This window comes from Pseudonaja textilis, chromosome 2 (genome assembly GCF_049901715.1).
Source record: "Pseudonaja textilis isolate UNSWEBS1 chromosome 2, rPseTex1.2, whole genome shotgun sequence".
Lineage (NCBI taxonomy): Eukaryota > Metazoa > Chordata > Lepidosauria > Squamata > Elapidae > Pseudonaja > Pseudonaja textilis.
Window position 1 is genome coordinate 238,183,750 of NC_141991.1, and position 24,823 is coordinate 238,208,572.

The following is a 24,823-nucleotide window of genomic DNA, read 5'->3' on the forward strand; positions in this document are numbered from 1 at the left end:
TAAATGTAAGGAGTGTGTGTGTCTATGTTTGTATGTGTCTGTTTCTGTGCAGGCTAAGGATCTTCAAGCGGATTCTTAACGTCAGACTAAACTATAATTCCCATGATTGATTGGAAATGTCACATGGATATAAATCAGTGAGGATCTCAATTCCCACTGAAAACTCAGTTGTAAATTGAGATTTAAGACAATTTATGAACCATAGTACTCTTCCTGGAGCCTGTTTATAATCCTATCACACTAGCAGTTTCTATAAGAAGCAAAAGAAGTTACTTTCTGAAAACTATATATGATTGGTGGGTTATAATTTATCTAAGCCTCACTATATTAAATCAGAAGAATATTTACAGTTGCTTGATCAAATAATGACATCACAATTGTTGTGATAGCAATAATTCAATATGTCCATAGCAATGAAGCAACTAAGATAAATTTTCTGTTCCAAAGTGCATATGTTTTTAATGTGTGTGCATTTGATCTATGATCCTGGGGGAAAAAACAGTGTGTATGAGTAGCAGTATTTGTGCTAAATATTATCGTCTAAAAGAGAGTCATAATGTTACACATACACAGAGGTATTTGCAGGTTTGTGATATATAAAACAATGGGATTTGAAGGTGCACAGTACCAAGAAGCATGAGCCTCTTTCTGATACTAAAATATCCCATTGGTTAGAAATGAACACGTGATTAGTAGTTTTTGCTTAATTTATAAATATAATGATTTGTGGGAAATACTATCCACTTATTTCATCCTTTAGGAAAAAATGTATTCATACTTGTGCTGTTCTAACAGCAATGAAATGAGGAAATACTATCTTTTTAAAAAAACAACAACAAAAATTTGCTATTAATTTCTCTGGGAATAGCATTAAATATCAAAAGTTGACTTGATGGTGCTAAGAACATGTAACATTTGAACAAATGAAGGATTTCTTCTGTTTTTGCTGTTACAGCTTCTATTAAATGAATATATAGTATTCTTGAATAAGCTTGGTAATTCGATAAAATATTACCCATTAAAATGTTGCATATCACTTTGTGTAATGCCTATTATCTTTTTAATGGAACGTAGCTCTATATCTCAACTGTGACGAATTTGGAATACATTTCACCAATTTTGAAAAATGTGCAACTGATCCCATCACTATTTTCTCCTGCACAAATTGTGCAGTCTTCTCTAGCCATATGTCCTACAGATGTAGTGGATTATGACTTCCAGAATTCTAACCAGCATGGCTGCTGCATGTTTCATAAGAATTCTGGGAGTTGTAGTCTCACATCAGGAAGGCATCAGGCCAGAGAAAGTATGTCTAGGTAAACACAATATGAGACAGGGAAATATTGTGCTTTGCTTTGTCCTCCTCTGGCCTTCCTCACTGGAAGGAACAAGGCGAGGCACATGGAACAACAGCCTGCTGTTGTTCATTGCTCTAACCTAACTATCACAAGGCAGAGGAGGCATGTCACAGACTCTATGTCTTTCGTAACATCTAGTTCATCCTTAAACCTTTTCAGTGCTTTGAGAATACAAGAAGAAATGAGGAACAAGCAGAAGGACCAAAGAAAGTGTACATTTTCCATATCTTTAGTGCTTTGTGTCAACTTTCCTCTACTTTACATCTTGGTTTCACTGTCTAAGGGCTTTTCATTCTCATTCTCTTGTGAAATCAGCTGGTAAGGCTTCTTCATTTCATTCTCCTCAATCACAGAGTTGCCCATTTCAGCATCCTTGTTCCGTAACTCATGGCGGGATAAATGTTCGACAATTCCTGCACCAATGGAGTCTCCCAGAACGTTGGTGGTAGTGCGTAGACGATCCCTAGGGAACACATTGCAATTTAAATAAACCAGTAATTTTTTTTCCAACACAGTGAAAGTTTTCACTAGAAGATATAACACAAGTCCACATTCTTTCCTTAAAATTACATCAGCAATATATTAACATGTGAATAAATTGTGAAATGAAATAACAGCCATCTTTAAAAATTAAATATCAGAAGGAACAACACGTAGGTGTTTTTGTAACATTCATATTTTCTTTCGGGCCTCTTCCTTCTCACACAAGGAGATTGGCCACAAGCTGCAGCATTTGAAAGGGTTCATTATGAAACAAATAACAGGGAAATTTAAGATTTGCATGTTGAAAATATGGTTTCTGGCGACACTGAATAATGCAGCTTTTAAAAAAATTACAGCTTGGAAGGTGAGCAGAGATTGAATGACTTTCATATCTTTGTCCAAAAAACCCTCATCAGTATCCTATTCTAGTCTTCTTTTTTTTATATAAGATGACATTTTGACATTTGTATGCAATGTAACCAAGTATTGTTTCAAAGAGACTCAATACATTTCTTCAGGAAAGGAACTACAATGACTTGTAAGTTTAGTTTACACTTGTGCCTTTAGTCTACTTCATATAGAAAAATACTCACAGAAACCAATCCACTGCAATGATAAGTGTTATGTCATCTGTTGGCAAACCAACAGAGGTTAATACAATCACCATTGTGACCAGGCCAGCTTGAGGAATTCCTGCTGCACCAATGCTAGCAGCTGTTGCGGTAATACTGTTATAAGGAAAGAGATATAAAACCAATCATACTGCCATTTTCACTTTTTAAAACATGTCCTTATGTCATAAAACTCTTTCAGCCTTGAAGAAGTTGTTGGCTAGAAGTTCATGAATCTGGTTGGAGTCAGTTGCTAGTTTGCATGATCAAAAGTCTTTCCCCTTTCATTTCTCTTAGAAGAAAATTTGGTGCTTAAGCTAGATAAGCAATCTCAACAGTGTATTCAGCTTCATGAGTTAGACCACTCTTCTCCAAGCTGGCATTTTCTAGATGTCTTAGATATTCAGATTGTGATTCTCCCTCCCTCCCTTCCTTCCTTCCTTCTCCCTTCTATATTACTCTAAAACTAATAACTATCACAACAGGAAGAAGACCTGCATTCTATGTAGCACTCTCAATCTGGATTAGGTCCTAATATTATAATTTGCATTGCAAACACTGTATTCTATGATTTCTGAATTGTTCGTGACTTCCTACTTTATCATCCTCCTGGTCCCCCTGTGTTACCATGCATTCCGCTCAGAAATGACCCTCATTTCGACTTTTCTAGCTTTGTTGTCCTGCACAGATATACAAGGATATGTATTTTTGCAAGGTTTACAAACCTGATTGTGATAATTTGCCCAAAGTTTAGATCCATATTGTTAACCTGTGCAATGAAAATTGCAGCCAGGGCTTCATACAAAGCTGTCCCATCCATGTTAATAGTTGCACCCACAGGTAGTACAAATCTCGTAATGCGTTTGTCTACTCCGTTGTTCTCTTCCAAACACTTAAAAGTGATAGGCAAAGTGGCAGAACTGAAACCAGATGGGGAGAAAAATACAAGAAGATATCATTACCATGTGTGTATGTATGTATGTATGTATGTATGTATGTAGAGAGAGAGAGAGAATTTGTTCATATAGTCAATCTTCAGACAATGCTCCAAATTTGAGGGAATTTGCACCCAGATTTTGGATTCCTGGGTGTATATTACAGAAAGACCATAAAGTACAGGTAGATCATGTGTCGTGCGTACATATTTTCAACACCTTTTATTTCATTGATGTCTATCTAAACTAAACTGTCTAAACTTAAAGATATATCTGGACTAAAAGATATATCTCAATACAAAGCAGTTTCAGATATTGATTTTCAGGATTAAGAATAATTAATGTTAAAAGAGATATCAATTAAAATATTTACTGGAGTATATAGCCAAATAATATGAAGTGCATCAAAATCTGGATGCTATATTATATTGTACTCTGAATGGTATTTAGATGCAGATGAATGTCGCTACACACATATTGGAACAACATGTTAAATGTAAAGTAAAACCTAAAGTAGCGGTGAAAAGTGATAGAGACCTGGGATAATGAAAGAAATTTGGAATAATCATATCTTCTCTCAATCTTTTCCAATAAAAACATCTGTATTTACTCACAGACTAGCCTCTCTATGGATAAGCTCTCAGGTTTTTAACCAAAATATCATGAAAAATGTTGCTGTCCATAGTTAGTTGTGAAAATTGAAAATTTTGAGGGTCAGCCTATCTGTGGGTGGCACATTTTTCATGGGAGTGTTCATTTAACACTTTAAAAATCTGCTTATTGACAGATGGGCTTACACTCTAGTATATATGGAATACATAGCATTTTAAAAACGTATTACATCTGTAAATAAGTCCCAAAGGTGCTTTTTCAAGAGGCAACTAGAATTTCTGGTTTTTCTTTGAAGACATTTCCCTTCTCGTCCAAGAAGCTTCTTCAGAGCTGAAGAAGCCTCTTGGATGAGAAGCAAAATGTCTTCAAAGGAAAACCAGGAAGTCCAGTTGCCTCTTGAAAAAGCACCTTTGGGACAACCATGACTTGGATGACTGAGACTCTCTATAGATATCTGTAGTTAAGCTGAACCCAATTTGTGGGGGGTTATTATTCTTGGTTTATGCATATGTACAGGCAGTATATACCCAATAAAAACTCCTGTATCCCAAACTATTTGATTGTGAAAGCCTACCTTGAGGAAGTTCCCAAAGCTGTGATGAGAGCTTGCAACAATCCTCCAATAAAGACCCAAGGATTTTTCCGAGTAATGAAGAAGTAGAGAAGTGGGAGAACAATAATTGCATGGATGAGCAAACCAATGATAACAGTAACTGTATACATGGCAAGCTGGCCTCCGATCACACCCATATCTTCCATCTCAACAATTTTCCCAGCAATTAAAAACAAAATACCAAGCGGTGCATACCTGGAAAAAAAGAAAGAAAGAGAAAGAGAAACAGAGAAAGAGAAAGAGAAAAAGATGAATGCATTGCTTTGTAACTATCCTATAAGTCTACTTTTGTGTAATGTATCTTTATTCTCTTGCCCTTGGAAATTTCCTTGCTACACTCTATAAAGACCAAGATTGTGACCCTAAATATATTGTCCCCAATATTCTTGTTTATTATATTGTCTGGAGGTCCTGTATTTTTAAAATGAACTCTGCAGATTAGCGGCAAACAAAGGAGAATATGAACATACCAATTCATTATGGATAGACTTTAGTTATGGATGGTGTGTTTTATTCCAAAATATGTATTTTTTTAAAAAAATACTTTTTAAAATTTTTAATCACATTCTTGTTGGGTAAAATATTACTTTGGTGCAGTAATAAAATCTGAAGCCAATTACACAAGACTTGCATAATATGCCTGTAATTCAGTCTATGAATACAGTACCGATTTAAACTAACTCTGCCAAAATACAGGAACTAGGCAGTTTATTAGTGATACTGATTTTTTAATCCATAATTTATTTTAGCTTCATATTTCTGGTCTTATATTCAAGAGACCATCACACATTCCTGTTCTCCTAAGAATCCCTGTTTTTTTCTTACTGCTGTTATAACTGCTTTTGAAACAACTGTGTGAAGGTTCTTCATTTCTTCCCTACAAACACTCATCAAAACTGAGTTCATACTTACATTTTTCCCCATCTAGAGTCCTTCTGATTGTTTGGAATTCAAATCCCAGAATTCTTAGTGTAATCATACTAATCAGGGAAGTCTAGGAGATGATCCGAGACTTCTTACTGGTTTGTTGATTTTAGTTTGTAGAGTTTTATTCATGATTGTAAACTGCTCAGAGTTTAGATTAAGATGTATGGCTGCACACATATTTTATACAAATGAAATAAATAAAATTAAGATATCAAGTACAGGAAGGCTGTTATCCTATAACTCTGCTTAAGTAGGTATCACTGGAATATTGTATATTCTTCTTCCTTCTTTTCCCTGAATAATTTTCCCTTTCCTTTCTCCATTATCTACCAATCGTAAAATACAGACCATCAGACTCACAGGCTTTTAGTACAGTATCATGTAAAATGATAGCCTTGTCATGATACATAGAGGACCAATACAGCTCTGATGAAGTGGAAAGTTCTGCTGGGCGCAGACTTTCTTCAGAGTTGCCAATATGGTTGTGAGTAAATTCAGTTTTGAAGATGGGCAATATATTCATAATTTTGCTAAGTTATACTGCATCTTCCAGAATCCTTTACATAGTTCTTAAGTTTGTATTCAGCAACATTTGAAATGCTGCAGGTTCCCATCTCTCATTAGCTGAATTGGAGTGCAGCAGGTTCTTTTTGTTCAAAATCTGGAGGAAGAGGTCAGAAGTTATTGCTGAGGAATGAGAATATCTATTTCACTAGGTAATGCACCAGATGGGAATTCAGTAATTCCTGAAAAAAGGGGACTCTGAGTTGATTCCTGGATCATCCTTTCACTTCACATATATGGGTCCCGTATGATCACAGAACCAGAAGAGGCAATCAAGTCCATTTCCCTGCACATTGTAAGATACTTCTTCTTTTTCTTCCATTCAATTGTGCCCCATTCTTGGAGATTGCCTGGACAAGTCCCCGCAGGATTTTGGACAAGGTTTTTCAGAGGTGATCTGCCATTGTCTCCAGTGGTGGGATTCAAATAATTTAACAACCGGTTCTCTGCCCTAATGATTTCTTCCAAAAACCAGTTCACCAAGCCACTCAGAAAGTTAACAACCGGTTCTCCCGAACTGGTGCGAACTGGCTGAATCCCATCACTGATTGTCTCCTCCCTAGGCTTGACTGCCTCAAGATCACTCCATTGGCTTTGTGCTCAAAGCAGGACTACAATTCATGATCTCCCAGTTTCTAGCCTGGTACCTCAAAAACTACACCAAACTCTCAAGAGTTGGCTCCTGGCTCTCAAGATTCATTACATCATCACAAATATTTATAGCCTTTGCTTGAAAACCGCCTATGAAGAAGAAACCACTCCACATAGCAACTTATTCCACTGATTGATGGTTGTTATTGTCAATAAGTTTTTCCTAATGTCTGCTCTATATCCACCTCTTTGAATTTTAATCCCAGAAACTGTTAGAACAACCAAGAAGGAAGTTCAGCTTAGACCTCAAAGTAAAGAGGTGTGAGGGATCAAAACAGGTAATAGTAGCACAGTGAATTTAGTACTTACCACATTATTAGAGCTACCAGTCTCATGATAGCCTCATTAAGGCTGTCGAAGAACTCTCTCAATGCCCGACCTTGTTCCTTCATATTGCCAATCACTAATCCAAAACTGATGGAGAAGACAACCAGTCCAAGTGCATTCACTCCATTTACAGCGCCTGGTACAGGGATCATCTCCTTCTTCATCCAAGTTAGGTTTCCCACAGCTTCTGTTACATTATTTATAATGCCAGCGAGGACCGATGTTTCATTAGAATCATCATGTGTATGATGAACATGCTCTTCATAGTTCGTTTTGAACTGTTAATGATGGTTAGGACAAATATTACATTCACGTGTGAGGAATTCTAGAAGCCTTATTTCTAATTGCTCAAATGCAATTATCAACAGATGTGTCTGACCTCTCTGGATGAAGACAGAAATAATCTAAATAAGGGGGGGTGGGTTCTTTGGTGATCTCTGAGCTTGCTTGTTTTCTTGCAGACCTTTCATTACCCAAACTAGATAACATCATTGGCAGGGGTGGGATTCAATTTTTTTAACAACCGGTTCTGTGGGCGTGGCTTAGTTGGTGGACGTGGCTTGGTGGTCATGTGACTGGCTGGGCGTGGCCAACTCAATATCACTTATATCGAGGCACACATCTCCTCACCTGGCCTCTCATGACTGTGGGGATGCTGCAACAGTCGTGAGTGTGAAAAATGGTCATAAGTCACTTTTTTCAGTGCCGTTGTAACTTTGAACACAAAGTACCAACAAGGAGGGAAAAAAAAACCTCCAAAGAAGTTCCTGAGATAGGAAATCTAGTTCTGCCAAGAATGTAATAAGGGTTAACGGAGAAGCAGTTTCTGTAAGCAACACCAGAATGTTTCCTTCTTGCCTTCCTTACAGGATTAGGCCAGTAATTAATTTCTTCTAACAACCGGTTCTCCGAACTACTTAGAATGTTAACAACTAGTTCTAGCGAATAGGTGCAAACTGGTAGAATCCCACCCCTGATCATTGGTGCAAGTAAGGAGTGTAGTTTGCGGTCAGTTTATATTCTAGTGCTATGGTGGCAAACCACCCAGAAAAGATCCATTGCGCATGCGTGTGCGTTGCTGCCCGCCAGCTGATTGTCGGGTATCTGGTGCACATGTGCAGCAGCAGCGCACAGGAGACACGCACACATGCACAGAAGTGTGCAGTGTGGTCGTGCGGGGCCCATGCGCATTTCCTTCTGGGTGATGGCACGCAGGAGCGCACACACAATTATCAGCACAGGAACCCAAAAAGGTTAGCCACAGGGGTGGGATTCTACCAGTTCACACCTATTTGCTAGAACCAGTTGTTAACATTATAAGCAGTTTGGAGAACCGGATGTTAGAAGAAATTACTGGCCTAATCCTGTAAGGAAGAAAGGAAGGAAACATTCTGGTGTTGCTTACAGAAACTGCTTCTCCGTTAAACCTTATTACATTCTTGGCAGGACTAGACTTCCTATCTCAGGAACGTCTCTGCAGTTTTTCCCCCCTCCTTTGATGGTACTTTGCTTGTGTGGAGTGATCATTCAAAGTTACAGTGGCACTGAAAAAAGTGACTTATGACCATTTTTCACACTTATGACTGTTGAAGCATCCCCACAGTCATGAGAGGCCAGGCGAGGAGATGCATGCCTTGATGTGAATGATATTGAGTTGGCCATGCCCAGTCAATAACATGACCACCAAGCCAAGTCCACCCAATCACATGACCACCAAGCCACACCCACTACATAGGCCACACCCACAGAACCAGTTGTTAAAAAATTTGAATCCCACCCCTGGTTAGCCACCACTGTTCTGGTTGTTTGCCCTGTCAGTGTTGGTGCGGGTGGGCTTAGAGGTTCTTTGTTTGGGCTGTTTACTATCTGCTTCTTTGGGAGTTGCTTGATTGGAGTATTGTTTAGTGGATTGTTAGTCTGATTTTAACCTTGGAGTTAATCTATGCTGATCTGGGTGCTGATTGCTGGTGAAAAAGTGTTTGGATCTTTTTGTACCCTTTTTGGTTGGTTGATTGTCTTTTTTTGCATATTCTATTGATGTTATTAATGTCTATGTGTCTATTGACAGCTAATTTGTCAGAGTGTCAGGTTTCTAGAAATTCCCTGACATTTTTGGATTTAACTTAGTCTAGGAAAATTACACTTTCTCAATTGAAACTATGGTTAAGTCTGTCTATATGTTGTGAAATTAAAGAATTTTCATCATGTTAATCTCTAATCTAAACACTGCTGGCTTCTAATATTAGGCTCTACTTTTAATAATAACGAAGCACATCTTCTCGCATCTATGGCTGTTGGAATATCAACAATAACCATAGGATGATTTTTTACACTTTTGATAAATCAGAGATCTGTGCAGAAAAGCAACTGGAAAATCTAATCCTGGTGGGTCATGAAGCTACGTCCACATAATACAATCTCTTGGAATCTTGTCTTAGGGAAGCTGTAAGTGCTTCTCCGTGGGAGACAATGAATATCAATTCCCTGCATTATAAGCTTGGTCTTTGTGTAATCCCAATTAAATCCGGACATGTAATATACCCACATATAGGATGGGATTCAATTTTTTTTACCTGTTTGAAGCAGGCTTCTACAAGATTTGGAGGAAACATGTTTCTGTAAAGAAGAAAAAAATAGTATTTACCTATTAGCCATAATTTGTCATCCTATTAGGATCACGCTAAGAAACGATTAATTATTTTCCCCACAATATTCCTTTAAACACAAAGTACAACTCAAATCCACATATTATGGGTTAGACAATTTGGTTGCTGGTAGAAGAAACCTGGTCAGTAGAAGTGTTTTCTGGCTGTGTACAGGCAGGCCCAGAAAACAATGGAAGAGCTTTGAGTCACTTGTCAGTCATCCTTATGGTCTCAGCTGCTTCACTGCTTCAAAATCAGATTTGCTTCTTTGTAAGCAAAGTGGTTCCTCAAAATGATTTGCATGTCCTGAATCAAATTATGCTATCCTCATGTAATTGAAATTTCTCTCACCAGTTAAATCTCTCACCAACACACATGTTCAATGAAGTGTTTCCTTCATTTGGGATATAATGAATGGTATAATAAATAAGAACACCAATGTTTTCATTTTTAAGATAGCATCTCTTTGAATGACGACTTGTATTCCCAATGTCAACCATCAATTAGAATGACACCTAAGATATACTAATCGGTAATGGTTTTAATCGGCATCGGAATGAGAAACTAACAAGAAAGCTAATACATTCACTCTGTCTTGCTCAGCTTGATGGTGAGCTATACTTACTTTGTATAAGTGTGCAAAGCTTTTGGGAACTGTGTGTCTTGGGTTTCCCAAAAATGTAAAGTACTGCCTCCAGCCACAAAACGTTGTTCAACTGTGATCTGTGGCTATCAGGCTATTTTTGGACTATGTTTCAGAATTATTGAGCTGTGGTGGCATGGTAGTTAGAGTGCAGTACTGCAGGCTACTTCTGCTGCCTGCCGGCTGCCTGCAATTTTGCATTTTGAATCTCACCAGGCTCAAGGTTGACTCAGCCTTCCATCCTTCCGAGGTCGGTAAAATGAGGACCCAGATTGTTGGGGGGCAATAGGCTGACTCTGTAAATCGCTTAGGGAGGGCTGTAAAGTACTGCAAAGCAGTATATAAGTCTAAGTGCTATTGCTATTATTTCCAAGCTGAGGAGGTCACCTTGGTGTTCCACTGCATCATTCATTTCCTTAGCTTTACATTATCACTCATGAAGCATCTTTTTTTGATTTAGTGAATAGCTTTCCTCTAGGAAGGCCCTCCTACAATTCACACTAACCACGTTGCAATAAGAGGGCTGTAATCCCACACAATCAAAGGAGCCAAGTTGCAGAAAAATGCCACCTACCTGATTAAGTCCAGAAAGGCATCTGCAGCTGTCACCCGGACAATCTTGCCTTCTCTGTGCATTTTCTCCTTTGACCCTTTCCCAGGATGGATGATGACTACCATGATTATCCCAATCAGGACAGCTATAATTGTGGTGCTCATGTAATACACCACGGCTCGGAGACCCATTTTCCCTGATGCTTTACTGTCCAAGGCAGCCACTCCTAACACAAAGGATGCACAAGGGGAAAGTTAAGAGTCATACATCTCAGAAATTTAAGCTTCTTTGCAGAGGAATGACCTTCACCCTCAATGTCCTCTTTGTCGGGTCCTTTTTCAAAGGTTTGGGAAGAACAAGAATCCTGAAATACCTTACCACTTATATCCATAAAGGTAGTCCTTGCTTAACAACCAGTCGTATGTGACTGTTTGAGGTTATGGTCAACCTCTTCGGAGCTACTTATAACTCAATTCTGGAGTTGAAATGGCCACACGCACACACACCCCACATACATCCTACAGTTACATGATCAATTTGGGGTGCTTGGTAAGTGGCTCACATTTGCGACTAATTGCAGCATTTTGCAGTCATTTGACTGTGATTTTTGGTGTTTTTTGAACGTTTCCAGCAGTTCAAAGCAAAAAGAAAACAATGGTCCTTGTTTAATGACTGCCACAAAAAGGTCATAAAATCGAATGTGTTTATGTGGTGATCTACTTAACAACCACCACAACATCTGAATGTCATTCTGGGCTCAGTTACAGTCAAGGACTACTTGTGTAACATTTTAAGGTTTTATCTATTTTTTATTATTGTAAGCTGCCTCTAGGCGAGACAGTTTACTGAATAAATAAATAAATAAATAGGGCTTTGAGAAGGCTATATATATTTCAATTTTAGCTATAATAATTAATTCTACCTTTAGCATTTCACATTTGACTATTCTCCACAAATATGTCCATTCTTTTCTGATAATGAATTTCCTGTTTTAATTCTTCAATTCATATTCATTTATTATTCATTCAATTATGAATTTCTTGCATTAATATGTTACCTCTCTTTTAAATAATTAACAGAACCTGGGCACAACTTCATTTTATCTTGGCAATAACCAACTTGTTAGATACTGTAGATTGGGCTGAAAGGAATGGCTGCCCAGTTCAACACTCTAACTACTATGTCATATTGGCTAACATGTAAGTGGCTACTCAGGTAATTATGTGTGAGGGATGGTTCCCATGGAGGGGGAGATGGATTACAAAGAAGAGGCAATTTCTGAGGAAGGAGGGAACACAATCGAAGGAGGGGGATGAGACAAGAACCCCAAATCAAGAATAACACAGGGTGATTTTTCAAAGCTGAGTTCTTTATTGTTTCACCTATAGACAAAATCTTGCTATATTGAACACTTGACTATCTGCATCTACAATATATTCCACAATGTGAACTATTGGGAAGGGAATGTTTTCACCCTTTTTCTCTCACATGTAATATCTAAGCAGTATTGCTTGTTTTTAATGATCATCAGCCACTTGAAGACAAAATCTACCCTAGAGAGGTGGTAGTAACTTCTAAAGAGGGAATTCAAACTAAGCAGTCAATCCTTTGACCAATTTAATTAGGGGTCTTCCAGGCAAATCCTATAATAAACATAAGATTGAGACCGAGGGAGGTTAGCTTGGAGTATGGATTTGGGTGGGGAATAAACAGCAAAAGGGTGAACTTTGATTTTGGAAAACCGCAAACAGACTAAAGGTCCAGATGGGTTGGAAAAAAAAGATATTGGAATTAATTCAAAGTATATCCTGTAGGAAAATGCTTAATAACTAAAAGGGTTATACAAATAGTAAATCAAGTGAGTGACCCAGATAATTTCCCTATATTAGATTTACAAAAGAGACTTGTTAAAGCTTTGCAGAATTCTGTGAGAAAGGACAAAGAAGAAAACAAAAAGAAATCAAGTTCTTAGGATGTTATTTGAAAGAAGATTGAGACTGTTAAATTAAAAAGAAGGAATATAAAGTTGGCTTGTTAGATCAAGGTTATAACAGGTTAATTCTGGTAACCCTTAGTGGACATTGAAATGACTATGCTTTAAGGATTTGTTTAGACATAAAGATGGGATGTGGGAATTTGCCACATTTTAAGAGAAGGTGATAAGTTACTAATTGTTTATAATTATGATGAATGGGGAAGCCATTTCTCTCTATATATTTCACTTCATTTCTTTTTCTTTATTATATTCTTATTGTTATATTTTTTCTTTTTTGCACTTTATGTCTTTTATTTATTTATTTTTAAATTTGTATTGGTTTTTATCCTTCTAACTGCAGTTGTTAATAAAATTACTATTTGAACATAGCAATGCTTCACTAGCATATTTGACTATCTGCAGAAACTGCTAGGGAAAGCAACTGAACAAATTGTAAGTCACCTGGTTTTGTTGAATTTAAATATTAATGAAGGTACAGGAGGCCTATATCCATTTTATGCATGTCATGTACCTTCAGTTGTTACTTCGTTCTATTAAAATTCTGTGGGTCACCCCCTCCAACTGCAAGGAAATCTTATTTGTTTTTATTATTTGTTGCTACCTTGAACATACATCTCTTTATAGGCACATTTTTCCAAAGTGTGGATTCTTTAATATGCAAGTCCTATAAAGATTCATTGGTCTGAGAAATACCTGAAAAAAAAAATACTAATGAAATGATGCAGCCTGGCAAATGGCACAAACTGACATGTAATTAAATTGTAGCTGAAAAGGAATCCAGGATGAAATTAAATCACTGGCTTTTAAATCAAAGAATAATAAATATAACCGAGGGATTTCCGTAGTTCTCCCGAATATTTCAACCCCATACTGAAAGCAGATATGTGGTGCATACATACAGGAGTAGCAGCTCTGTTGCTGGGTGAGGATAGAGGTTAAAAATCTAACAATCTGGAAGCCATGAGATTAAGGGAGATTGTTTTCCCTACAGTAGGGATGGATAACTTTTCTAAGATTAAAAAGCTTAAGCATCCACAGGTCTGATGGCCTTATCAAAGTGAGGACAGCAGAGCTGCTCAACTGCAAAGCAAGCTCTGCTCCTTTTGTACATCGATGCAATCTCACAACACATGTACAAAAAGAGATGCTGCCACAAAACACTGGTTTTATCTTTTGCCACCCCATCCCCCCATCTCTGCAAAGGGTACACTTATAAAGAGTAGACAGCATTTTTAGGAAACAAGATGCTGCATCGGAGAGACTTTTTACATTCTTGTTTGCTATTTATATGTATGCACACTAGGTTTGTGCAGCTCATTGGATTCACTTTCCAAAAATTCAGAGCATGGATATAACACCTCTCTCTAACTCCTTAAAGCAAATAAAGTCTTGATTGAATTGGAAACATTGCACATCCCAATGACAATGTTGTGGTTGTTTAAGTGCACCCATGATTTGTTATGGCCAGGTTTTGCTGAAAACTGGAAGCAAATACCAGGTTTTGGCAAAACTGTCATAAAATGACCACGGAATGGCACAAACAGCAGGCCCACTTGCTGAATGCCCGAAGTACAGTCATAGGACCATAGCGGAGAGAATCATTGGAACTTTGAATCTGGGTCGTAAGTATGGATCTGTCAAAGTCTATCAAGACTTCAAATGATCATTAAGTGACTAGTCATAAGTCGAAGACTCCCTGTATCTTGGAATTCAGTTCTTAGGGTAAAATTGAGGAAGTAACTCATCCGTCTGCTCCTTTCCAACTCAGAATCTGTCATTTGTACCACAACCACTCAACGTTACTCCGTTCCCCAATGCCAGATTTGGCAAACCACCTCTGACTTCTCGGAAATTTGTGGAAAGTATTTTCTTCAGGCTCAAAAGTAATTTTGCCTTTTGCTGTAACTTCTCACAATCCTCGATGCTGACACCAGGTTGCATAGTTAGAATAGCTCAGTGTTTTTCAACCTTGGAAACTTTAAGATGGGTGGACTTCAACAGCCAGAATTCCCCAATCAGTCTTGCTAGCTAGGGAATTCTGGAAGCTGAAGTCCACACATCTTAAAATTGCTGAGATTGAGAAATATTGGACTAGCCTACTCAAGACACACACACATACAAACCCTGAGGCTCTTTCTCTCAGAGCTGCATCCCATTTCTACTCTCAACTTTGTAAGTGCAAAGTAACACAATATTTCTAGATATCCAAGTCAGTGGCACATTTCCTGTTCTTCACATCTGTAGGACCCTACTGTGTGGGCTGTTTAGATACCACTTTAACTCTTTGCATTATTCCATCTTTTGCTCATGATATTGGAATGCACCACACAATATGCTTTTTGAAGAGAAACTAAGGGAGTAATTTATCTTCTTTATGTGTGCTAAGCAGAGCAGGAGGTAAGGACTAGCAGGGATTCACAGCAAGCCATAGAACGGTGATTAGTAACAGCTGACAGCTATGAACCGAGTCTCTTTCTCTTGGGTTGCCTCATTGTAATACCAGAGCACAAAGAACTAACTGTCCCGATGCCAAGAATCTGAAATGAAGGCTCACAGAAATAGCAGCCCAAAAATTTTTCAGTAACCAAAGGCAGCCAATACCTGCTTGCTAGAGACCTGAAGAGACCATCCTTTGATGGATGTGACACTTAAATTAACCTGCTCTCCTATAAAAGCATTTTCCCATATCATTAAATGGCTTAAAATGGCCTTTTTCTGGTAGCTGGGATAGGAGTCCGGTGAGGATATGAAAGTAAATGATGTATAATCAAAGCCCATTAGCTTCTGAAAAAAGGACTTTCACTTGATGATTTTGCTGGATTCCCTAATGTTGAAGTAACACAGTGAAACACAGTGATTTAATTAGAGGGAAGTCCATCAAAGTAACTTCCCAAGCCAACCAAACTTCTTCAAGCATAGCAAATTAGCAGGGAAACCATTTTTTTTTTTGGGGGGGGGGGGTGTCTGAGGTAATACATCTGCAACATTCTCCCAATCTGTTACAATAATAATAGATTTAAATCTGCTTAAGAGATTAGCACGTTAACTTGGCTAGGAAACACCATTCCTTTCCTCCCAATTCATCCAGCCACAGATATGGTAAATGCTCAGACGTTATAAAGTGTCTTTTATTGAAATACAGTGGACCCAAAGGTCACGACCATAATCCGTTCCTGGACTCTTGTCGCAACCTGATTTGGTCATGTCTGGAAGCATAACCGACTGCATATGCGCACAGTCAAAAAAATGGTGCTGAGAGGAAATTTTGTTTGCCACCCGATTTGGTCACAGACAGGAGCGAGCGTTCATGACCCGAGGTTCCACTGTAATGCTTTTCTTAATTGCTCCATACATATTAGCTCTCCACTGGTTTCGTATGCAGTGCTAAACCATGGTTTATTAATGCTTTGTAAGTATGCCACAACTGGCTGAATTCACATATTGTTTTAGGCCAGTGTTTCTCCAAATTTGGTAACTTTGTGATATATGGACTTCAGCTTCATGAATTTCTCAGCCAGCATGCCAAGTTTGAAATACATTGTTCTAAGCTAATCTATATAAAACATTGTTCCAGGTTGATAAAAAATTAATATCAAGAACTTCCAAAGTCATCAGAGTTAGGAAAAGACCACATGTTCACATTTTTTTTTTAAAGCCCTTTCTCCAGAACTCAGGTTTTTAAAATATTTAAGAATATCTCCAACTGTATTGGGATTCAAATTTTTTTACTACCGGTTCTGTGGGTGTGGCTTGGTGGGCATGGCAGGGGAAAGGTACTATAAAATCTCCAGTCAGAGGTGATATTTGCCGGTTCTCTGAACTACTCAAAAGTTCCACTATTGATTCTCCAGGACTGGTCAGAACCTGCTGAATACCACCTCTGATCCCCACCTATTCACATCTGTTTTTGCCTGTTGTGCAATTCTGATAATAGGAAAATGATAGCCCAGTGGCTAATAGGCACTTCTCATTAGAGTTAGGAAAAGAACAAACATTTTAAGAAATATTATGCTCACTCTGATTGGCTATATGAATACTGACTTCCTGTCCCTCCATCTATATAGTTTGGTGAGATGATAATGTGCTTCTACAACTTTGGAAACATTCCAATCACTGAGGGGAAGTTTATTACCAATTTCCCACATTTGCAACATTTGAATGTGGTAGCAAAATGGAGAACTTATTTTAGTTTACAGGCCAAGGAGAGCCTGTTCAAATGCTATTTATTACCCCTTCTTTCCAAATTTAGGGACAGAAGGATCAGCAGTTATGATGATAATGGAACAAGGAAGTTGGAAATGAGAATGTAAGGCAAGTGGTGAGATGCATTCCAGGGAAACATGAGCCATGAAGCTATTCCTCTGTAAAAAGGCAAAGGGTTACAGGGTCAACTGCAAACCAGATCTCCAGGTTCACAGTTAGCCACTATGTTATGACCTCTGGAAACATAGGTCAGTGTTTATAGCCTTGGTGGAATTCCTGGCTTAGGGCAGCAGAAGAAAAATCAGACAAGGCAGCCAGACCACATAGAGAAAGACGTTTAAGTGCATAATGGTGCTCTTGCCTTCCTTTGAACAAGGAAGCAATGTCCTAAGCATGCTTTAAGTTCCCTGCTTCCTCAATGCATCCATTGCACAGAATGCAAGACAGAAAACTAGATTAAATAGGTCCTTGGCCTGATCCAACAAGACTCTGCTGATCTTAGGCTTCCATGGCTGCACAGAATGGGGAAGAAGGATGCTAAAAACCACTCACATGGATTGGCTAATAAAACCACAGGAAGTGCCACAAAGAAGGTGAATAACCCCTTAAGCTTCCTACTATGGGTACAATTAGGGGTGGGATTCTACAGGTTTGCACTTATTCACTAGAACTGGTTGTTAACATTCTAAGCAGTTCGGAGAACCGGTTGTTAGAAGAAATTACTGGCCTAATCCTGTAAGGAAGACAGGAAGGAAACATTCTGGTGTTGCTTATAGAAACTGCCTCTCTGTTAAACTTTATTACATTCTTGGCAGGACTAGACTTCCTGTCTCAGGAACTTCTCTGGAGTTTTTTCCCCCTCCTTTGCTGGTACTTTGCTTGTGTGGAGTGACCATTCAAAGTTACAATGGCACTGAAAAAAGTGACTTATGACCATTTTTCACACTTACGACTGTTGCAGCATCCCCACCGTCATGAGAGGGCAGGTGAAGAGATGCATGCCTCAATGTGAGTGATATTGAGTTGGCCACACCCAGCCAATAACATGGCCATCAAGCCATGTCTACCCAGTCACCAAGCATGACCACCAAGCCACGCTCACCACCTAAGCCACGCCCACAGAACCGGTTGTTAAAAATTTGAATCTCACCCCTGGGTACAATACTTTGAATTGGAGTGGCTAGAATTTATGAAGAAGCAGATGTAATAAAGTTCACAGTGGGAAATCTATTTGATGAAAAATGAATTTCCTCCACAATTGGCAAGTATTGCAGTACAACAGATGCTGGGTATAAGATTTGTGTCTATGTCTGCCTTAGTGTATTGTGTGAGGCCAGCCTACGATTTAGTTGTAATGCTACTTAACTCCACTCGATTCTGCTTTTCTAACAGACTTCTTAAAGCTGACTCTGTCTATGTTTATATAGTTAAACCCATGTAACCATCAAAGATGTAGCAGTTATATTCACATAATACACTAAGCTTGGTATTAACCTTGGGTATGCTTTTTGGCCAAGTTTGTTAGCTATTGGGTAAGTTTATAATTCAATGTACAACTTCAACTTATGACCACAACTGGGATGGAAATTTCCATCATAAAGTCTGAGTTATCACGTAACAAGACCCAATTTTACAGCTATTTTTTACTGCTGTTAAGCAAATCACTTCAGTTGTTAAGTGAATCATGTGGTCATTAAACAAATTCAGCTTCCCCAATTTAAATTTTTGGTTGAAAACTGGGTTGAAAGGTTGCAAATTGTTCTCATATAATTGCAGGATGATGTAACTGGTGTGAATGTGAACTGATTGCTAAACACCCAACTATGATCATGGACTGTGGGGTGATGTGACATTTGTAAGCGTAAGGAAAGGTCATAAACTGTTTCTTCCAAGGCTGTCCTGATTTTGAACTGTTGTTAAATAAATAGTCATAAGTTGAGGATCACCTATATTGCACGAAGCATCTAATGCTTAATAATTCAAAGAACCAGGTTCAGAGTGTGATTGAAAATAATCTCTGTCTCATAGATTCTTTCTCCAGGATAAATTCCCTTTTTCCAATATCCAAGAAAGAAAGAGCTTCCTTCTTTCTCCAGCAGTTGCCTTAACTAGGATAATTATTAGTTACACAAAAGAAGATTCTGCTTTTACCATTCTATTTTATATCTGTAATTTTAACAACTTTTAAAAAACTAATTGTTTTCAAATTCTGCCAGAGACCATTTAGCCATGCTTTTTCCCCTCTTAAATAATAAAGCATGGACATGAGGATTGTACCCACCCTTCCTAAGAATTAAAAATGGTTAAAAAAAATGGCTACCTGAACATTATGGTTTGTACAAAAAACATGCACAGTCTTAAAACAGCATTAGAATCTTTTCATCTAATGTGCCTGCAAAATCCAAAAATATTATTATTATTACTTTAAAATTAATCTTCCCTTTCATTTGTTTTTTTTCTCTTCCTACTCTAAAAATCTCCAGTGTTTTACAGGCAATTATACTCTCTCTCCTACTTAGCTCGCACGCCAGTCTTTTTCAGAACTGAAATGTGCATAACGGTTACGCATCTGTGTTTGTGGAACGGGACAGTGGGAAGTTCATACATTAGATAGATAGGTAGGTATGTAGGTAGATAGGTAGATAGATAGAATTCTTTATTGGCCAAGTCTGATTGGACACACAAGGAATTTGTCTTGGTAAATATGCTCTTAGTGTGCATAAAAGAAAAGATACATTCATCAAGAGTCAAGAATCATAAAGTACAACACTTAGTAAAAGTCATCGGATACAATAAGCAATCAAATCATACTAGGAAACAGTCAATAAAAATCGTTAGGATACAAGCAATAAGGTTATGGTCATAGAGTCATAAGTGTGAGGAGATGGGTGAAAGGAAGGATGGGAGGATTAATAGTAATGTAGCCTTAGTAAATAGTTTGACAGTGTTGAGGGAATTATTCGTTTAGCAGAGCGATGGCGTTTGGGAAAAAAACTATTCTTGTGTCCAGTTGTTCTGGTGTGCAGTGCTCTGTAGTGTCATTTTGAGGGTAGAAGTTGAAACAATTTATGTCCAGGATGTGAGGGTTCTGTAGCAGAGGTGGTATTCAGCAGGTTCTGACCAGTTCTGGAGAACTGGTAGCAGAAATTTTGAGTAGTTTGGAGAACCGGCAAATACCACCTCCGACTGGACATTTTACAGTATCCCTCCCCTGCCATGCCCACCAAGCTATGCCCACAGAACCGGTAGTAAAAAAAATTGAATTCCACACTGGTCTGTAGACATTTCACAGTCCTCTTTTTGACTTGTGCAGTATATAGGTCCTCAATGGAAGACAGGTTGGTAGTAATTGTATTTTCTGCAGTCCAAATTACACTCTAAGGTCTGTGTCCATCTTGTTGCTTTTACCAGCTGTTTTCAAATAATTCCAAGTTATTTGGGGGGTTCCCTTGATAGAATGTGGCCAATAATATTAATAAACCTCTTTCCCTGTAAAACAGGATCCTGAGGCCTATTTCCAGTTTCCAAGGGTTTTCAGCAAGTATTCTCTGAAGGAACCTGTTACAGCTTTTAGTTTTATATGCCTTTTGGTTGCAATATTCTGAGGAAATCCTTTGTTTTTTTAAAAAAGTTGTAACTCAGAGGAATATGCAGGAGATAAATAATTATCCTAGTTAGAGCAGTCATTGAAGAAGGAAGTTCTTTCTGTGGTGTTGGGATAACCGTTGCTTACCTGAGAGATTCGGGGAACGGTGACTACCTCTAGAATAGTGCAAAGTGGCCTCTGTAGGAAGGCTGGGGGTCACATGGGCTGGGCGGTTTTCCAGAAAGATGATCTTTGGAAGAGGTAAGAGAAACAAAAAGCATGACAGGGCAGGCAGGAGGAGGCCTGAGCCTGGGTAACCTGGCAGGGCGGGAAACAGGCCTAAGGCTGTGGGATCCAACAGATGAAAAAACAGGCCCAAGGCTGTGCGATCTGGGAAGCTGTACAGAGGGGGGCTACCTGGGAGGTTCTGGGAGGCCCAGCAGAAGCCCTATATTAAAATTTGTGGTACCTATTTATTGTTTTGTAGTGAGTTTTAATTGAAAGTCTGTAAGCTGCCTAGAGCTGCGTCTGGTGAGAGGGGCAGGATAGAAGTCAAGTAAGTAAGTGAGCAAGCAAGCAAGCAAATAATAAACAAGCAAGCAAGCAAGCAAGCAAGCTAGGCGTGTGCTGCAGTGTAAGCCTGGACTTAAAATAGAGTATTGCCCTGCGCCAGGCCTCTCGTACCCTGAGGCACCCCATTCTCTGCTTAATGAACTGCACAGTCACTTAATGACTGCAACTGGGAGAGTCAGGACTGCAGTCATTGAACAAGGTGGGCACCTTGCTTTTCAACCACAACGACATGAGTCACCGTAACAAAAGACAACCTGTAGTCATTCACCTTACAATTGCAATTGATTAATGAATGAATGTTTTATCCCTGTTTTTAACTGAAATTGTTGGAAACTGAATCTTTCAGCTTCTTTATGCAAGCAAATATTCTCCCACAGAGCTCTTGTCCTTTCATTAAAATTGACCTAATAATCACTATCATGAATTGATACGTAACAACATCACATTCTAGATTCTTTGATGGGCCTAGAGTATGTCCTTAGATTCTGTTTTTTAAACAATACACATATATACACAAAGAGGAATGTTAAACTTGAATGACAGTAGAAAAAGAAATTAGAAAATAATTCACACCAGTACCTGTTACTAAGCTGGATACAATGAGAGGCAAAACCAACATTTGCAGCATTCTCATTAACAGTTCTCCAGGGAAGGAAAAATATTTCACTTCTCGGTAGCTGAAGTGATAGGATCGGAGACCAAAGCCAAGGATGACACCTAAGAAAAAAGAAACCATGGTGCTTTATTCTTCTGCAAGCATTATTTAAACACATAGATTTGGTACAGCTGTAACTGACAAGAACATTCACAGATACCCTGAGGTCAGAACTACAAATTCTTACCAGTTTGATGTTGGCTGCAACTGAGCTTGTAGACTGGGATTTGTGAGGCAATAAAATAGTCTAGCTTCCAGAAAATAAGGAAATAATCAAACATTGATTTTCCTGAGGTATGAATGTGCTTGGACTTCATACACTTAGGGCTTGCCCTGAAGAGAAATCCTCACACAAACTTTTATTTACTTATGAAAACTTGATGTACAATCGAGCTATTGATCATTATCATTATAAACACTTTTTTCAGTAATCTACTTTTCAATCAGAAAGTAGAACAACCTATATATAGTACTAACGGGAGGGACTATATACTACCTATATAGTCTCCTGTGCTATTCAGAACACCCATGGAGGATAGTGAAGTTTATTCCTATCTAATTTGGAGAGAATTGCAAATTCTGCATGTTAGTCAATTTCTGTTTGTGTTTTAGGAAGAAAAACAGTTCTCTCCACCCTTTCTTTTGATTGGAAGTGAGGGAAGGGCCTTTGTAGGTCATTCATGGTTCTCCCCACTTCCTTTCCATTGACCAGAGGAGCAGTTGGTATGCAGCTGTACAGTTCTGAATGAACGTACGACCGTTTTATTTCATACTCTTCAGCAGCTGAGCCAGTCTTAAACAAAAAGGGGACTTAGAACATGTGAATTTATGCTTATTCTGAAAGTACAGTACTATTCTTTTCGCTATAAGTACAAGGAGAAACCCACACAAAAATGAGGACCAGTTGGGTGAAGTGGATGAGGTATCAGGCTACAAACTGGGAGACCATGAGATCTCCTTAGGCCTGAAGTGTTGCCTTAGGTGTGAAACTTGGGCCACACACCCTCTCTCAGCCTAAGGAAAGCAATGGCAATGGCAAACCACTTTTGAAAAACTTTGCCAATAAAACTTCAAGGACTATTCTATGCAATTGCCATGAGTAAAAAAATACCTTACTCCGAGGCATCAAACCACAAGATGAACAGCATATAAATTTAATAAATAAATGAAGGCACACAAATCTCCATGCAAAGTTTTAAAACTTTACAAATTCCTCTCTGTGTTCTTGCAATTAAAATACCAATTCACCAATGAATTGATATTGTCTTTCATTTCATTAAAGGCACCAATGGATACTATGCTTTGACAATAGAGCAATTACTGCAGGTAAAAAATAACAAGCAAGGCTGGTTGGAAATCCAAGGGGCTCCGGTATAGATTCTATGTAGATGTAGAATACCCCTCCTCTACAAAGGTTTAAGTTTCCTAACAATTTGTGAGCCTATCTATGGAACAAAGCCCAGTAAGAAATCTCCCAAAGTTGTTCTGCAGGTTTTCTTCTGACTTTTTACATGGGGTGGGGGGAGAGAGGAAGCAAGCATTCAGAAAGAATACAGGGGAGCACATATTTAAAAAAGACAAAGCAATTCTAATGCCGTTTCTTGTTTCTTTTAAGGAGAACGATGCATTAAAAGAAACTGTCCAGGTGCGCAGTCTAAACAAAGACAAAAATGAAAAAGCTTGCAAGATGTAGCTCTGTACAATCACCAAACCAAACAAAATGCAAGTTTTTGATTCTATTTTGTACTTCTCCATGTTAAAAGGGAAATATAAATGCGGGATTCTAAAATGTAACTCTGCTTTGTTACTAAATTTAATTAATTACTGAAATCTTTTGATTAGGGGACATGCAAAATAACAATATATAGAATGTACCGTTATTGCATGATAAACCTATGGATGTCAGTACCAATAAGACAGGTTGCACTATAGCAGTATTTTTCAAACTTAGCAATTTTAAGATGTATAAGCTTCAACTCAACTGGAGGCTGGCTGAGGAATTCGGGGAAATGAGATCCACACATCCTAAAGTCACCAAGTGTAGAAAACCACCAATCTATGGCATTTAAATTTGGAATAAAATAATATTGATATTCAAAGCACAAATGTCAAATATTGCTTACTTAATATTATTTGCAAGGCTAAATAAATGAAAAAAGATTAAAATTACAATAGTATTTCCATAAAAACAAGTTTCACAATTATATCCTTAAATAATAATTGTTTCTTGGCCAAAGCACTCAACCAATCTTGTATCTGAGTATTGATATGTTCATTATTATGGTGTATTCCCACAGCGTTAAAATCCTGGAATTTATGATTTAGTATTATGTGAAACCATTATTTCTTGCTTAACAAATTGGTTTAAACAAAAACAAAAACCCTGCCTTAGCATTATACAGTAGTGCTTCCCAAACCTGGAAAAATGATCTATATTTGATTAAAAGTGATTTTTTTCTTTTGGTAATGACATATTAACCTATTACCTAATCACAATAGAGACATTAAAATTGACTTAAAGTGTTTTGCCCATATTGAGTAAAGAACTTTTTGACAGCAATTTTGAGTATGAAAAAGCTTGGGAAGTTTTGGTTTAAAGTAATGTCCTTGTGTTTCAGAGAAAACTTAGAAGGTAAATCAAATCAAGAAACTGAACAAGAACTTTGTTTTTCTTCAGCTAGACAAAAGGAGATATCTGACTCTAATCAGATACAATTATATACATCCAGGGTCCTTTTTCAGGACAGGTAGTCCTCAACTTACAACAGTTCATTTAGTGACCATTCGAAATTACAATTCACCTCATTGGGTGGTTGCAAATGGTAAAATGCAGGTTGTCTTTCACCTACAGCCAGCAACTGTTTGAGGTGACAAAGCATGCCCCCAAA

At 38.1% G+C, this 24,823-nt stretch overlaps 1 protein-coding gene across 2 annotated transcripts in view; it reads right to left on the bottom strand.

The window, feature by feature from the left end:
• Positions 1 to 968: 968 nt before the first annotated feature.
• The window catches only part of SLC1A3 (solute carrier family 1 member 3), a 41,061-nt gene continuing 17,206 nt past the window's right edge, over positions 969 to 24,823 (bottom strand). For both annotated transcript variants that reach the window (XM_026714204.2, XM_087927375.1), the window contains exons 3-10: positions 21,860 to 21,997; positions 10,944 to 11,148; positions 9,655 to 9,697; positions 7,064 to 7,359; positions 4,574 to 4,807; positions 3,178 to 3,372; positions 2,435 to 2,569; positions 969 to 1,821 (exon numbers count right to left, since the gene is read on the bottom strand). In XM_026714204.2, coding sequence (XP_026569989.1) covers positions 1,617 to 1,821; positions 2,435 to 2,569; positions 3,178 to 3,372; positions 4,574 to 4,807; positions 7,064 to 7,359; positions 9,655 to 9,697; positions 10,944 to 11,148; positions 21,860 to 21,997 — 1,451 coding nt within the window. In that variant the 3' untranslated portion in view covers positions 969 to 1,616. The remainder of the gene's footprint in view (positions 1,822 to 2,434; positions 2,570 to 3,177; positions 3,373 to 4,573; positions 4,808 to 7,063; positions 7,360 to 9,654; positions 9,698 to 10,943; positions 11,149 to 21,859; positions 21,998 to 24,823) is intronic.